Source organism: Chiloscyllium plagiosum, chromosome 3, assembly GCF_004010195.1.
Source record: "Chiloscyllium plagiosum isolate BGI_BamShark_2017 chromosome 3, ASM401019v2, whole genome shotgun sequence".
Classification (NCBI taxonomy): Eukaryota; Metazoa; Chordata; class Chondrichthyes; order Orectolobiformes; family Hemiscylliidae; genus Chiloscyllium; species Chiloscyllium plagiosum.
Genome location: NC_057712.1, coordinates 73555928 through 73573149, shown reverse-complemented (window position 1 = coordinate 73573149; position 17222 = coordinate 73555928). Strand labels below are relative to the sequence as shown.

The following is a 17222-nucleotide window of genomic DNA, read 5'->3' as shown; positions in this document are numbered from 1 at the left end:
AGAGACCTAAGGGGCAACTTTTTCACACAGAGGGTGGAACGTGTATGGAATGAGCTGCCAGAGGATGTGGTGGAGGCTGGTACAATTGCAACATTTAAGAGGCATTTGGATGGGTATATGAATAGGAAGGGTTTGGAGGGATATGGGCCAGGTGCTGGCAGCTGGGACTAGATTGGGTTGGGCTATCTAGTCGGCATGGACGGTTTGAACTGAAGGGTCTGTTTCCATACTGTACATCTCTATGACTCTATGACTCTATTTACCATGGTCTGGTCTGCACATCCCTGGACACTACAATTTAGCATGGCCAATCCACTTAACCTGCACACCTTTGGAGTTTGGATGGAAACTGGAGCACCAGATGGAAATCCATGCACTTAGAGGGAGAATGTGTAAACTCCACACTCATAGGGTACTGTACAGCCACCTAAAGCTTAAATCGGACCCGGATACCTGGCACTGTAAGGCAGCAATGCTAACTACTAGGCCATCATGCCACCCCAAATGTTTACCCTTCCAAGAATATCCAAAAATAAAGGAATTGCCTGTGTTTGTTAATAGGCTGGCATATTGATACAGATGAGCATTTATTAAAGGTCATGGCTTGAAGACAGCCATTAAGCCAGCCCTGTGCTGCAGGGAAAGAAAGATTTGTGCTTGTTTGAATGCTGTAAGCCAGACAGGCCAGTGAAGTTACCAGCAAGAAGGGTGTTTTTCTGACTGGAGATCTATGACCAGTGGTGTTCTATAGAGATCAGTGCAAGGACTGCTGTTATTTGTTTCCCCTCATCAATTGCTGTAAGTAGTAGCTCTTAATTAATAAATCAGAAACTTTACAAGTATGAACTAGTCACTCTGTGCTCCCTGCAAGCAAATGAAATACCTGGAGAAGACTATGAGCCAATGCTGGAAAGTGGGACTAGTTTAGATTTAGCGTAGATTTGGCAGTACAGCCCTAATGGGCTGAAAAGCCTCTTTTGTACTATATGGTTCTAAGGAGGCTTGCACACCAGCAAGTACTGACAAGATCGAAAGCATCATCTCAGTGAACTCTGTGGCTTGAGACCAATTAACAGCCTTTTCATTGTCTAGATTAGAGTAGTACTGGAAAAGCACAGCAGGTCAGGCAGCATCTGAGGAGCAGGAAAATCAACATTTCAGGCAAAATCCCTTCATCAAGAATGAAGGCAGGGAGCCTCCGGTGTGGAGAGATAAATGGGAGGGGGGGTGGTGGGGCTGAGGAGAAGGTAGCAAAGAATATGATAGGTGGATGGGGATGGGGATGAAGGTGATAGGTCAGAGAGGAGGGTGGAGCAGATTGGTGGGAAGGAAGATTGGCAGATAGGATAGGTCATGAGGATGGTGCTGAGCTGGAAGGTTGGAACTGGTGTAAGGTGGGGGAGGGAAAATGAGGAAACTGGTGAAGTCCACATTGATAACCTGGGGTTGAAGTGTTCCGAGACGGAAGATGAGGCATTCCTAACTTTTGCTTAACTGCCTTTTCAGTCTTTCCTTCCACCCATCACACCCATGTTTCTTTCTGGTCTATATCTGTGTGGGAGGGAGGTTTATAAGGGGGTTAAAGATTTAACTTGTACAATTATATGTGAATAGTTCATAATTGTTTATCTAATTAGAATCTATTTGCCATAAAAAGTAACTCTTGTTTGTACAGAAACAGTGATCCATGCTGCCAACCTGTTTCAAAAAGACAGGGAATCTTTGAGGAATCTTTAACTTTGGTGATGACTCTGGGAATAGCAGGGCTTGATTTTCATTGCACTACCTCAGTGGGTTGTAACTGCACAAAAGGTTTAGAAAATTTTATGTGCAAGAATGGGTTTAGTGCAAAATTAGCATAAATGAATTACATGCAAAACTCCTTGGTAAAAGAAACAGCACCATTTTATTTATATGCATAATCACGCCAAACCTGCCTATGAAATACAGCTGGAATATCTTATCGACAAAAGCAAAATATGTTGGAAATATGCTATATGTCTTTGCATCAGGACAAGCACAATATGAGGTGCAAGTTCATTCTTACTCTGTGAAAAACCCAGTAAGGCGCAACAACGTTTCTAAAAACTGCAATTTGAAATGACAATGCAGAACGTTCAGTAAATCAAAATGCTGATGTATCAAGAATTCTACTCCTGTCCCTGTACAGATCTTCAGCCAGTTTCTTTGATGCTAAGCTATACTGGATATACCTGTAACATGAAAACTGATCTGACTCTCCCAATGTAAATGACCCCACATGTTACTCAAAGCAGTAATACCAATAATATGCACAGGATTAGTGTCAGGGAACTGACCAACAATTGATTTGGCTGCAAGGTGAAGATTTAGATGCGAATAACTACCGCAATATGTTCTCTCTCACTAAGTCAACTATCTTAGTATTATATCGAGTAGTTCTCTAATAGACTGCATACTTACATGTAGAATTTAAGACTTTCATACTGTTGGTTAATATTTTGAATAGATCAGTCTGCTTGAAAATAAAATTTGCACTGTTTATTCTGCGGCTGTAGGTTGCATTTTAATAAGACAATGGTTACATCAGGCAAGGTGTTCCTAATTTTTTTAATCCAGTCACAGGGTGAAGACATCGCTGACTAGGCCAGTATTTATTGCCCATCCTTAATTTCCCAGAGAGAATTTAAGAGTCAATCTTATTGTTCTGGGTCTGGAGTCCAGACCAGCTAAGGATGGCAGTTTCCTTCCCTAAAGGATGTTAGTGAACCAAGTCATTCGGCAATGGCTTCACAATTATCATGGGACTATTGATTCCACGTTGTTTTTATTGAATTCAAATTCCACCATCTGCCACTGAGAGATTCAAATTCAGGTCACCCGAACATTACCTGGGTCTCTGGATTTGTAGTCTGGAGATAATACCACTAGGCCCACCAAGTCCCTACAATTTAGTTAATATTTCAAAGTGATCCACTACATAGTCAGGAGGTGAGGTGAGTTACTCAAGCAGGATTTCTAACCTTGGCCTGCTTCGAGAAGTAATATGGCTACATGGCTAGTCCAGTTCAGTTTCTGATCAATGCCAAAGCCCAGGATATTAATTGTGAGGGATTCAGTGATAGCTTTACTAATAAACATCAAGGGAAGATTATTAGATTCACTCTTGCTGGAAATGGTCATTGCTTGGCACTAGTGTGGTATAAATGCTACTTGGCACTTGTTAGCTGAAGCCCAGATATTGTCCAGGATGTTGCTGCATGTGACATGGGCTGCTTCAGTATCCCAGGAGTTGGGAATAGTGCTGAATTTTGCAAAAAACATCTGCAAACTGCACCTTATGATAGAGGGAGGATCATTGAAGCAGCTGAAGATGGTTGGGAAGAGGACACTGCCCTGAATAACTCCTGTAGGGATATCCTGGAGCTAAGATATTTGGCCTCCAACAATCAGAACCATCTTCCTTTGTACCAAGATTCCATCCATCATCGAGATTTCCACCTGATTCCCATTGGCTACAATTTCTTTAAGCTTCCTCAATGCAATATTCAGACAATGCAGCATTGATGTCAAGGGCTGTCATTCACATCTCACCTCTGGGATTCAGCTGTTTTGTTTATGTTTGTAACAAAGTTTTACTGGAGTCAGGAGCTTGATGGCCCTGAAGAAATCCAAACTGAATGGTAGTGACCAGGTTATTACTGATTGTTAGCATTGTCAATGACCCCTTCCTGACTTTGCTGAAAATTAAGAGTAGATGTAAAGCACTAAAAGTAGCCACGTTGGATTTCTCTTGCTTTTGGTGCACAGGATCTGCATGGGCTACTTTCCATATTGCTCGGTAAATATCTGTTTTTGTAGCTGGGCGAAGGAAGGGCTGGAACACCAGTTTTCAGCGAGGTAAAAACAATGACTGCAGATGCTGGAAACCAGATTCTGGATTAGTGGTGCTGGAAGAGCACAGCAGTTCAGGCAGCTTCCAAGGAGCTTTGAAATCGACATTTCGGGCAAAGCATCCAAGGAACTTCGAAATCGATGTTTCGGGCAAAAGCGAAGGGCTTTTGCCCGAAACGTCGATTTCGAAGCTCCTTGGATGCTGCCTGAACTGCTGTGCTCTTCCAGCACCAGTTTTCAGTCCTATTGTTGGAATATTGTCAGGTCCTTTGCAGTATCCAGTGCCTTCAGTTGCTTCTTGATAACACATGGAGTGAATTGAACTGGCTGAAGACTAATATCTGTGATGCTGAGGACGTCAGTTGAGACAAGATAGGTCATTCATTCAACACTTCTGAAAGAAGATGGATATGAATGTTTTGACTTTCAGCTAACATGCCCAGATCCCCATTTATGAAAAACCATGAGTTTATTTATTTGTCCATCACCATCCATGACTAGATGCGGCAGGAGTGGTAGCTACCTGATGAAGGAACGACGCTCCGAAAGCTAGTGTGCTTCCAATTAAACCTGTTGGACTATAACCTGGTGTGGTGTGATTTTTAACTATGGACAGATATATCTGTGATAACTAGATTGATGAGGATAAGGTCAAATATATTTTCCCTCCTGTTGGATTCCTCACCATCTATTTCAGACCCAAGCTAGTGTCTAAGTCTTTCAGAGCTCAACCAGCTTGGTCAGTAGCAATGAGCCATTGACATTAAAGTCAGTCACCCAAAGTATGTTCTGTGCCATAGCCCATCTTAGTGCATCTCCCAGTTGCTGTTCAACATGGAGGTCTAATGTTTCATCAGCTGAGGGTTTGGGCGAGGTACAGGGAATAATCCAAGGAGGTGTCTTTTTTCTTTGTTTCACAGATGCCTTCACAAGGTCCAGAATTATCATTGAGGAATCCTAGTACAACTTCCTCATAACCTTATGCTGCTGGGCTGCCAGGTCTGCTTGGTCTGCGGTATCAGACATACCCAGGATGGTGATGCTAGTGGCTGTGACATTATCTGTAATGTATGAGTTAGTAAGCATGACTATGTCAGACTATTGCTTGACCAGTCTGTGGGACAGCTCTCTCAGTCAAAGCAGAAAATCTTGGTAAGGAAAATAATGAAGGATTGACAGGGCTGTGTTTGCCATTGCCATTTCCAGATGGAAGTCAGATCATCCAGCTGGTTTCACTCCTACGTTGTAGAAGTTTCTTAAAATTGAGTGGCTTTCTCAGCTAATTCAGAGCCAGTGACATTGCTGGGATATAGACTTAGGTGAGGATGGAAGATTTTCTTTCCTTACAATCAACCAGCTATTGATTTCATATTTATTATTTGAATTCAAATTTTACCTTTCCCATGGTGGAATTCGAACCTAGGTTCCCAGGACATTAACCTATACTTCTGGATTATTAGTCCAGTTCCATCAGCTCTGCTCTGCTGCAAAAGACAATTTTTTTGCAGTTTGAATTGATTTAATTGATATTTTTGTGCAAGTGTAATATTTAGTTTTCCTGAAAAAGCACAAAATCAGTAATTGGAGGACCCAACAGTTTTATATTGAGATGTTTTTGTGTTTGGAAGTTCATAGCTAATAGCATCACTTCAATTCAATGGTACTGAAGTGGAACTTTACCTCTTATTATTCATGTGCTTCCAATTTACTGTCCATCACACTCGGTTACAAATATTGCATACCTTTAAGAAAGTATAGAAAACTAAAAGTAGTTTCAACATTCTCATCAAAATTCTGAAGAAATACATTATTGACCTCACTTTATAATGAAGAAATTCACAAGAACCATTTGTTCAGCCAGCTCTGGATAAAGTGAAAATCCACTTTGCAGAGCATTTTGAGATAAATGGAATATTACATGAGAAAGGAATTCCTTGGTACTTCATCAGCCTTGAAGTCTCTTCGTTAAAGATTACACAGGGACAAACTTCAATGATTTCATTTCTTAATTCCGCCAGAGCTGACTTTTATGTTTTTCTACATGGGTCACGTTAGCATTCACGTCCTTTCATTGAGAAGGTTGTAGATTCATAGTTGTGGATATCAGATAATGCAGCTCAGAAATCAAGATGGAGTTGGGCAAAATAACCAGAACTAAAGAAGATAGAACTTTACAGAAACAAATGTTACAGACTACTCATAAAGAGCAAAATTAGATATAATTGTATTCCTTGAAATACTGTTAGAATAACCAATGAGGTTGAAAGAGATGCAATCAACCTAGTACACTGTCATTAACTATGCAGACTATCAACAAACAGAGCAAGTAAAAGAAGGTGAACTACATACCTACATCCCCCAAACAGCAATATGTAAGTCAGATGAAGTAAGATCCAACTTTATAGTTAGACCATAGTCTATATTCTAATCAGACCATAAACCTGGTTGGAAAGAAACTAGAAGACAGAGAGAGAGAAAGAGACAGAGGCAGAGAGAGAGGGAGATAGAGACAGTGTTTCAAGCATGAAGGACTGTATTCTGCAAGATTGGCATCAAGTCTGCTAAGATTCCTATAACTCTCTCAGCTTCATAATCGAAGACCCCTCCCAATCCGGTTATACTCTCTTCCACCCTCTGCCATAGGACGGAAGATATAACAATTTGAATAAACATACAAACAGATTCAAGAACAGCTTCTTCGCTACTGTTATCAGAATTTTGAACAGACCTCTCAAATGTTAGTGTTGATTGCTTTCTCACTGCACCTTGTCTGCGGCTGTACCATTGTATTCTGCACTCTGTTCTGCTACCCTGATGCACTTTGTATGGTATGATCTGCCTGTGTAGCACATAAAACAACACTTTTCACTGCATCTCGGTACATGTAACAACAATAAATCAAACAAACAAAATATTTCAGTACCATTCTAATTGCACATTCTAGTTGAGACACAAAAGAGACATTCACGCATCGAGGGTGGAAGAACTCTCGATGGCCATAAGACCATAAGACATAGGAGTAGAAGCAAGACCATTCAGCCCATTGAGTCCACTTCGCCATTTATTCATGGCTGATGGGCGTTTCAATTCCACTTACTCGCATTCTCCCCGTAGCCCTTTGTTAGGACTCTGAGAGGAGTGCGCAGGTAATCAAGTCCCACTATTCCACTTGTACCAAAAACTTAAATGTTCTATTTCATCACAAAAATGACCAACTTATTTATCTTTCTAATTTAGTCTAGAACGAAGGAGACCTCCACCAGGTTTCTTCAGTAACTATTTTCTAAAAGCTGACATTCTTTAAACAAGTGACGAAACTGATTAATAACTAATCTATTTTTCAGAATTAATTCCCTCAGTTTCAGCAACCAACATAATCAAAGACCCCTCCTGCCCCAGATACACTCTCTTCTACTCTCTTCCATCGGGCAGAAGATATAAAAGGTTGAAGACAAATCTGAATGGATTCAAGAATAGCTTCTTCCCTGCTGTTATCTCAAACATGTACATTCATACACAAGACAAGACAACATAGTCTGCAGAGACATTTAGAGCTTTAAAATAATTAGGCAAGTGGCAAAACACTCCCATGGCCAAAGGATGAAAAAAGGTATATATTATAAGCCAGTCCTGTCATTGAGATCGGGATGTGGACAGTTGATGATATGTTCAAATAAAATTTCAGTTCAGATGAGAGTTGGTTAGAAAGCTTGATTTTTTACTTTACCAGGCACTTACAACATTTCAGCCAAGAGAGATTTTTGAAAATGATTCTGCTCTACGCTTTTCTGTTATTTATCAAAAGAATCAGAGACTAGCCTTTCTAGCTTCATGGTCTTTCTTTAACACAATTTACTGGAAAACACAGCAGCCTCAATCCAAAGGCTTTTGACAAGTAACCTTGAGCATAGGGTCCCTTCTACCAGTGTGCCTTGCAATTAGAATAATAAAACACATCTCATCTCCTGAAAAGCTTTCCTTCTCAAAGTCAATTGACTTTTTGTAAATAGCAATTACGTAAAGTTTTCTTCAACTTTTATACATGACAATTACAAAAGGTCGCATGATAAAGGGCAGCATGGTGGCTCAGTGGTTAGCACTGCTGCCTTACTGTGCCAGGGAGTCGGGTTCAATTCCAGCCTCGAGTGACTGTCTGTGTCTGCGAGGGTTTCCATCCCACGGTGATCGATAACATCACTTCCACCTCTCACAATTCATCATGCACCACACGTGACATCACTTCCGCCCCTCACATCATCGCTGATGTCACAAGCTCAGTGACTTCCGCCCCCACCACTGACGTGTTTGCCACCACTTCTGCCCCCAATGCCACTCACCTGCATTCTGCTGACACGCTCCCCCACAGATCCCACTGTCACCATCCCGGACCCCAGAACCCTGAGGGGAATACCACACCTGATCATGACTCCACCCCCATTCCCTCCACCACCACACCCACTCCAGTTACCAGCTCCGCCCCACTCCCAGCTCCACACCCACACCGGGTCCCAGCTCCCAGCCCTGCTGAGTTTTCACCATCCGTCCAGACTTCCCCCTCACTGAGGGTGAACAATCAGTCCTCAGCAAAGGACTCGCCTTCATCCCCCTCCGCCCACGCATCAATGAATTTAATACACATCGTGGCGTCCAACACTTCTTCCTCCGCCTCCGAGCTTACTTTTACAATCAGGACTCCCGCCCACCTTCCGAGGACCCTTTCACCTGCCTCCAACTCACTCCATCCACCTGGGCATCCCATGCTGGCCTATTACCCGCCTTCGACTTCTTCATTTCCAACTGCCGCCGGGACATTAACCGCCTCAACCTGTCTACCCCCCCTCCCCCACTCCAATCTCTCACCCTCACAACGCGCAGCCCTCCAATCCCTCTGCTCCAATCCCGACCTCACCATCAAGCCAGCGGATAAAGGGGGCACAGTGGTAATCTGGCACACTGACCTCTACACTGCTGAAGCCAGACGCCAACTCGAAGACACCTCCTCCTACTGCCCCCTCGACCATGACCCCAACCCCAACACCAAACCATCATCTCCCAGACCATACAGAACCTCATCACCTCAGGAGATCTCTCACCCACAGCTTCCAACCTCATAGTCCGGGAACCCGGAATGCCTGGTTCTACCTCCTTCCCAAGATCCACAAGCCTGACCACCCCGGCTGACCCATTGTCTCAGCATGCTCCTGCCCCACTGAACTCATCTCTACCTGCCTTGACACTGTCCTATCCCCCTAGTGCAGGAACTCCCTACATACGTTCCAGACACCACCCATGCCCTCCACCTCCTCCTCCTACAAGACTTCCGTTTCCCGGCCCCCAATGCCTCATCTTCACCATGGATATCCAATCCCTCTACACCTCCATCCGCCATGACCAGGGTCTCCAAGCCCTCCGTTTCTTCCTCTCCCGACATCCCCAACAGTACCCTTCCACCGACATGCTCATTTGTTTGGCTGAACTGGTCCTCACCTTTAACAATTTCTCCTTCGAATCCTCCCACTTCCTCCCGACCAAAATGGTAGCCATGGGCACCCGTACAGGCCCCAGCTATGCCTGTCTCTTTGTTGGCTACGTAGAACAGTCCATCTTCCATAATTACACCAGCACCACTCCCCACCCTCTGCTACATTGATGACTGCATTGGCGCCACCTCGTGCTCCTGAGAGGAGGCTGAGCAATTCAACAACTTCACCAACACATTCCACCCTGACCTTAAATTCACCTTGACCATCTCTGACACCTCCCTCCCCTTCCTGGACCTCTCCATCTCCATTAATGACGACCGACTTGACACCGACTTTTTTTACAAACCCACCGACTCCCACAGCTACCTGGATTACACCTCTTCCCACCCTACCTCCTGCAAAAATGCCATCCCATATTCCCAATTCCTCCACCTCCGCCGTATCTGCTCCCAGGAGGACCAGTTCCACCACAAAACACACCAGATGGCCTCCTTCGTTAGAGACCGCGATTTCCTTCCCACGTGGTTAAAGCTACCCTCCAACGCATCTCGTTCACATCCTGGACCTCCGCCATCAGACCCCACCCCTCCAACTGTAACAAGGACAGAACCCCCCCGGTACTCACCTTCTACCCTACCAACCTTCGCATAAACCAAATCATCCGACGATATTTTCGCCACCTCCAAACGGACCCCACCACCAGGGATATATTTCCCTCCCCACCCCTTTCCACCTTCCGCAAAGACCGTCCCCTCAGTGACTACCTGGTCAGGTCCATGCCTCCCAACAATGCACCCTTCCATCCTGGCACCATCCCCTGCCACCGCAGAAATTGCAAAACCTGTGCCCACACCTCCTCCCTCACCTCCATCCAAGGCCCCAAAGAAGCCTTCCACATCAATCAAAGCTTTACCTGCACATCCACCAATATCATTTATTGTATCTGTTGCTCCCAATGCAGTCTCCTGGACGTATCCTAGCAGAGCGCTTTAGGGAACATCTCTGGGACACCTGCACCAATCAACCATACCGCCATGTGGCCCAACATTTCAACTTCCCCTCCCACTCAGCCGAGGACATGGAGGTCCTGGGCCTCCTTCACCGCTGCTCCCTCACCACCCGACGCCTGGAGGAAGAACGCCTCATCTTTCACCTCGGAACACTTCAACCCCAGGGCATCAATGTGGACTTCACCAGTTTCCTCATTTCCCCTTCCCCACCTCACCCCAGTTCCAACCTTCCAGCTCAGCACTGTCCCCATGATTTGTCCTATCTATCTTCCTTTCCACCTATCCACTCCACCCTCCTCTCTGACCTATCACCTTCATCGCCACCCCCATTCACACATTGTACTCTTTGCTACCTTCCCCAACCCTCCTCTCTGACCTATCACCTCCGTCCCCACCCCCACTCACCTATTGTACTCAATGCTACTTTCTCCCCACCCCACCATCCTCTCATTCATCTCTCCATCCTGCAGGCACTCTGCCTTTATTCCTGATGAAGGGCTTTTGCCTGAAATGTCGATTTTCCAGCTCCTCGGATGCTGCCTGAACTACTGTGCTTTTCCAGCACCACTCTAATCTAGAATCTGCGTGGGTTTTCTCCCACTGTCTAAAGATGTGCAGGTTAGGTGAATTTGTTATGTTAAAGTTTCCATAGTGTTCAGGCTAGGTGCATTAGTGAAGGGAAATGTGGAATGATAAGGGTAGAGGAATGGGTCTGTGTGGGATACTCTTCAGAGGGTCGGTGTGGACTTGTTGGGCCAAAGGGCCTGTTTCCACACTGCAGGGATTCTATAAAGACTCTTCAACCAGAAATGTCTAAACAGTCCATATTCCAGTTTCTCATTGGTCATAAATATACGCGTTCCCAACTTCGCTTCAGTTGACTTCTTATCCGTTTTTATGGTTTATGGTGAATCCCCAAAAATTTGAATTTAAAAACCTTGTTTGTGTGTGTAAGTTTATTTGAAGCTTTCTTTGCAAATCGAGGTACATCATGTCATAGAGCTTGCTACTTCCTCAAGGAAGGTGAACAGTTTGGCAGGGAGGACCTTCTTTTTGAATCCATGATTACCATTAACTTAGAATCATAGAGGTTTACAGTACAGAAACGGCCATTTAGATTGTTGTGTCTGTACCAGCTCCTGAAAGACCATCTAGCTAGTCCCAATCTCCAGCCCTATCTCTGTAACCCCTAAATTCATCACTTTCAAATATATACTCAGCTCTCTTTTAAAACCTTCTACGGAATCCGCCTCCACCACTCTCCCAGGCAGTGCATTCCAAATCCAAACAACTCTCTGAGTCAAGAAATTATTTCTCATTTCACTCCTATCTCTCGTGCTGCCAATCTTGAAATTGTGGTTACTGACATATCAACTAGTGGAAATAAGATTATCCACCTTTACCCTGTCAAAACTATTCCTAATTTTGAACACCTCAATAAGGTCAGCTCTTAATCTTCTCTGCTCCAAGGAGAATAAGCTTAATGTTTTCTTTTCTTGTATGTAAAATACCTCATTCCTGTTACCATTCTAGAAACTTTCCTTTGCCCTCTATCCAGGGCTTTAACATCTTTCCTCAAATAAGGTGCTCAGAATGGAATACAATACTTGATTATTGTTATACAGTGATTGTTAAGTTTGATTATGAAAATTTGAACCGAATGGACTGGAAGCAGGACTAAACTGTCAATAGAAAAGCAAATACCGCAGTTGCTGAAAATCCAAAATAAAAGCAAAAAGGAATGGAAACATTCAGTATGTCAGGCAAATCTGCTCTTCTTTCTTCCTCAGCCTGTGAATTTTTAATCACACAACTGTCATTCACAGAGAGGTTTTTCACAGAAGAGAATCTAACCAATAGGAATTTAGATTGAATTGCATTACCATAACTGAAATCCATACCATGTACTGAAACTGAACTGAATGTGTCATACGAAACAATGGCTGTAAGAGTAGTCAGAGGCTAGGAATCCTGCTCTTCTCCTGACTCCCCAAAACCTGTCCACAATCTACCAAGACACAAGTCAGGAACCTGAAGGAATAATCCCCACTCACCTGGACGGGTACAGTTCTAACAACATTACAGAAGCTTGACACCATCCATAGCAAAGCAGTCACTGTACTGGCATTACATTCATAAAACGTAATTTCCTTCACCACTAACATTCAGTGCACTGGAGAAATTTTCAAGGCTCCTTTAACAGCACAGATTGGGAAAAATCCATGACTACTACATCTAGAAGGAGAAAATGTGTGAATACCATCACCTGCAAGCTCCCCTCCCAGCCACTCATCATTCTTATTTGGGATTGCTATTCTTTCACTGTCACTGAATCAAAATCCTGAAATTGCTTCCTAACAACACTATGGGTGTGTCTACACTAATTTAAGAACATATGAACAGGCGTAGGCCATTCAGCCCCTCAGGTCTGCTCTTACATTCAATAAGATCATGGCTGATCTGTGGTCTAACTCCATATACCTGCCTTGGGCCCATATCCTTTGATAGTTGTGCTTAATAAACATTTATCTATCTCAGATTTAAATATAAAATTGAATTATCATTTGAGGAAGTGAGTTCCAAACCTCCACTACACTTGTGTGCAGAAGTGCTTCCTGACATCTCCTGTGAATGGCCTTGCCCTAAGTCTTAGACTATGTCCCTGGCTGTAGAATCTTAAAATAGTGAAAATAGTTTGTTTTTATCTACCCTTTTCCTGGTAATATTCTGAAGACCTCAATGAGATCACCTCTTAATCTCATAAACTCTAGAGAATAAAGACCTAATTTGCCTAATCTTTCATTTTTAACTTAACCCTTGAAGGCCAGCTGTTATCCTTGTAACCCTGCATTGAATTCTTCCAAAGCCAAATTGTGGTGCCCAGATCTGCTCACAGCTCTCTGAGTGGGATGTAACTAGGATTTTGTATAACTGTGTCGTAACATTGGTTTCCCTATATTCCATCCCTTTAGTGATGAAGGCCAGCACTGGATCAACAAAGTTGCTCACCACCACCTTCTCAAGGGCAACATGGCATGGACCAATGCTGGCCCAGCCAGTGAAGCCCATGTATCCTGAATGAATGAAGAAGAGTGCAGTTCAGAGGCTGGGAATTCTGCAATGACTAACTTACCACCTGTCCACCATCTACAAGGCACAAGTCATGAGTATGATGAATAATTCCAACAAAACGCAAGACGTTTGACCTTATCAAGGATATATACAATTTCTTCACTTTCTTCTAATTTGCAAAAATCAGCTCTCTCTCTCTTCTTTCCTATTCTGCAATTTTTCTTGCCGATTCTTTAGCATTTATGACAATCTGAGAAATCACTAATCGTGTGGAGAAATATTGAAGTCCACTAGTATAGGATTTAAAATGTGCTTATGAACATACAAATTTGGAGCAGGAGTAGGATATTCAGCACCTTGAGCCTACTCCACTGTTCAATAAGATCATGGCTGATGTGACTGTAACTTCAAATCAGCATTCCTGCTGACTCTTTCATCCTAGCACCTAACAAAAATAGCTCAAAGAGAGACTTCAATCCTGCTCTGGGAAGGAACCATAGAACTTCAGAACAGGAAATGAATGGTTTGTACAGAAATATGGAAGTCATAATTGAGAAGTTTTTGACAACACAAAAACTACTTAATATCTAGTGAAGAGGATGGCTGTCAATTGCAAGAATGGTTATCAATGGTTAAGCTTCTGCTCCCTGATTTGGATTTGGTGTCATATTTTTAGTCCCCTGCCAATCAAGTTGAAACCCTCCCCATTAGCATTATTAAATTTATCCTGGTCCTCCTTAGGTGCAGATGATACAGCTTGTAAAGATCCCACCAGCCCCAGTACCAGTCCCAATATCCAAGAAATCTGATACCCATCCTCCTACATTAATTTTCCAGCTACATGTTCGATCATTCAATTCTCTTATCTCTATGCTGACAACCACATGGGGCTTGGCGTAATCCTGAGATTTCTGCTTTAGAGGTTCTGTCTTTCAATTTCCTACCTTGTATTGAAAAGTGGAGGTTGACCCTGCTCTGAGAATTAAAACCTAAATACTCCAAAAAGGAGCACCTCCCCCCATAATCTGTAAAAAGAGTGTGAAAAGTGGTGTAACCTGCTTTCAGCATCTTCAAGTGGTTAAGTAAAAGAAATCCCTTATGCTCACTTTATAATCCACAAGTAACAATTTATTTATCTACATCTAACAGTGAACAAAGTACCTAAACTATTAACAGACCAAACAATTCTCCTCTGACTACTAACTATTGTCTTGATAAAACTGCTGCTTTGCCTGCCTTTAGATACAAAATGTTGCAATTCGGGTGCTCCGTGCACCTACAAACTCAAGCTGCTGTCAGACGTCCATTTTAACTCAAAGCTCAAAAAAAAATTGTTTAAAGGGAACACTCAATGTTTTCCCCATTTAACAATTTTATACAGACCAACTTTGCAACACTAACTCCTTGAAATTTGCTTTCAGGACCTCATTTCTATTCCTAGCAAAGTCATTGATGTCAAGAACCTTTGGCAGATTGCCCTCACCCAGAAGAATGTTCCGTAGCCAAGTCATACATCCTTTACCCTGGCACCAGAGAGGCAACATACTATCAAGGAGTCACATTGTTAGCCACTGAAAAATCCATCTGTGAAATTACCTATCATTCTTCTGCCTTTCCCCATACAGATGAGTCACCCCGAGTATCCCTGACCTGCCTCTGGCTGCTCTCTTCTGAGGAAGCATCGATCTAATCCGTATCCAAATTGGAATATTGATTAGCAACCACAGTGCACAGCCTGTCTGATTCTCTTTGACTGCTTGGCAATTACCGATTCCACTGCTGTGTGTAACTTCTCATCTGCAATGTGACCATCTCCCTAAGCATGCCAACTGTGTAGTCCTCTTTCACGCAGCTGAACAACAATGACTCAAGCTGCCAGTCAAACTGCAAAACCCAAAATTCAATCTTGTACAGCCAGTGCCACATTCTGTAGATGTGTTCATCTGTGGACACTTGGTGTGTGCATCAGTTCATATGGACCATTGGTGTACACTCCACTTGGCTGAGCTTACCTATCATCCAATAACATTAAAAGCTATTACAACAGAATATTAGAAAACTTGCCAATACTCACCAATCATCCTATTGTCTTGTACCAAAGTAAAAGTCAACTACAAATAAATAAGGCCATAAAACTAAATATAATTGATGTTTTATTGAGGGATACAAAGTGAAAATAAAAGCTAAATGGTTGCATTGAATATACATAAAATATTAGTCAGGTTGCAATTGGAATTTTAAGTACGAGTTTGAGCATTTGTTAAAAAACTTTTACAATCAGGAAGATACAGTACAGATTAACAAGGATGTTACTAGAATCATATAATTAGTAAAGCAAAGAAGGAGGCCATTCAATCCATCATGCCTGCAAATGAACATCATTACCTAGTGCCAAAGTTGATGAATCACAGTTGTAATGAGAGACCTTTTGCAGCATCGTAAAATTAAATTCTTCAAGGTCCTGTAAAATTTGTCTTCACTAGAGTCTCGAAGGATGAGAAGGACCTGATTGAAAAATGTACAATTTTCACATGTTTGGGACAGACTAAATGTGTTTTTCCTGGATGGGGAGTCTAGAACCAGTGGAAAAAGTCTCAGGATATGGGGTGAACCATTTAAAACTAAGATGAAGAATGATTTCTTTACTCAAAGGATGGGGGGCCTATGGAATTCTCTAGACTGTGGAGGCCTAGTCACTGAATATATTCGAGAAAGACATACTTTTTTAGGTATTAAAGGCATCAATGGATATTGGGAAAAAGCGGGAATATGGTATTGAGATAGAGGATCTGCCATGATTATACTGAATTTCAGAGCAAACATGATGGGCCAAATGACCTAATCTTGCTCTTAACTTTCGATGTTTTTGTTCAGATGTGTTATGACACATCTCTGTGGAAGTTGGGGCTTGGACACAGACCTTTTGACTCAGAGGTAAGGACATTACGACTGCACCACAGTCTGAGAGTATCTTTTCGCACTGTTTAAACAATCAGCCTGTCAGTGTTTACCACCTCTATCTAATTAACCTTAATTTACCACAAGAGTAAAAAGGTGCCAGATATTACTAACAAATATTATTGAAAATAAACTTTACAGATTTGGTATAAAAGTTTTCTGCAGTTTGAAAGCTGCGGTCACGATCAGTATGAAATCTATTTTATAATGACAAGCAAATTAGATTGAAGATTAAAACTGCGTGGATTTTGACAAGTAAAAGTGACAAAGTATTGTATGTATTTGTAATACTTTCTTTAACTAATTCACTTACATAGGGTAATAGACAAGAGGTAGAAACTTTATGATTTTTATGCCTATGTTTAAATGCTTTTCAAGCAAAGGCAAATGGAAAGTGTTTTGGAGAGTACCCAGCATGTTACACTAATGGATGGAAATGTATTAATGGATGGTAATGGTATTCTGATTCCCCAGATAAAACTGTAAAGTTGCCTGTCTTCAACCTTAGCTCCAATCTATTTAAAATTCTGACCCTTCATTTCCAGTGGAAACTGAAGGGGGAAGTCATTTAAAAAAAATAAAACATTGCTTCTATGTAACCCATTCCTTTAACTGTGCCATCCTTAGTTAATGTTGCACAGTTCTCCACACGTCCAACATCCAAACTCTAATGTATGGACATTGTGCCCTATTACATTAAAAGAAATGGGTCAGTACGTGAGCAACTAGAAAATTGCACCTGACTTTGCAGCACCCATCCCAAGATATCCCCAGCACTTTATGCATTAGATGCACTATTAAAATAATAAGCTGACACTCCATTAAT

The 17222-nt window shown here is 42.4% G+C and overlaps 1 protein-coding gene across 3 annotated transcripts in view; it reads right to left on the bottom strand.

Annotated features, from left to right (window-relative positions):
- The window catches only part of cep85l (centrosomal protein 85, like), a 299535-nt gene that overhangs the window by 31531 nt on the left and 250782 nt on the right, over positions 1-17222 (bottom strand). For 2 of the 3 annotated variants that reach the window (XM_043684467.1, XM_043684463.1), the window contains exon 5: positions 6602-6712. The exons of the other annotated variant lie outside the window; for it this stretch is intronic. In XM_043684467.1, coding sequence (XP_043540402.1) covers positions 6602-6712 — 111 coding nt within the window. The remainder of the gene's footprint in view (positions 1-6601; positions 6713-17222) is intronic. 3 annotated transcript variants of the gene reach the window in all.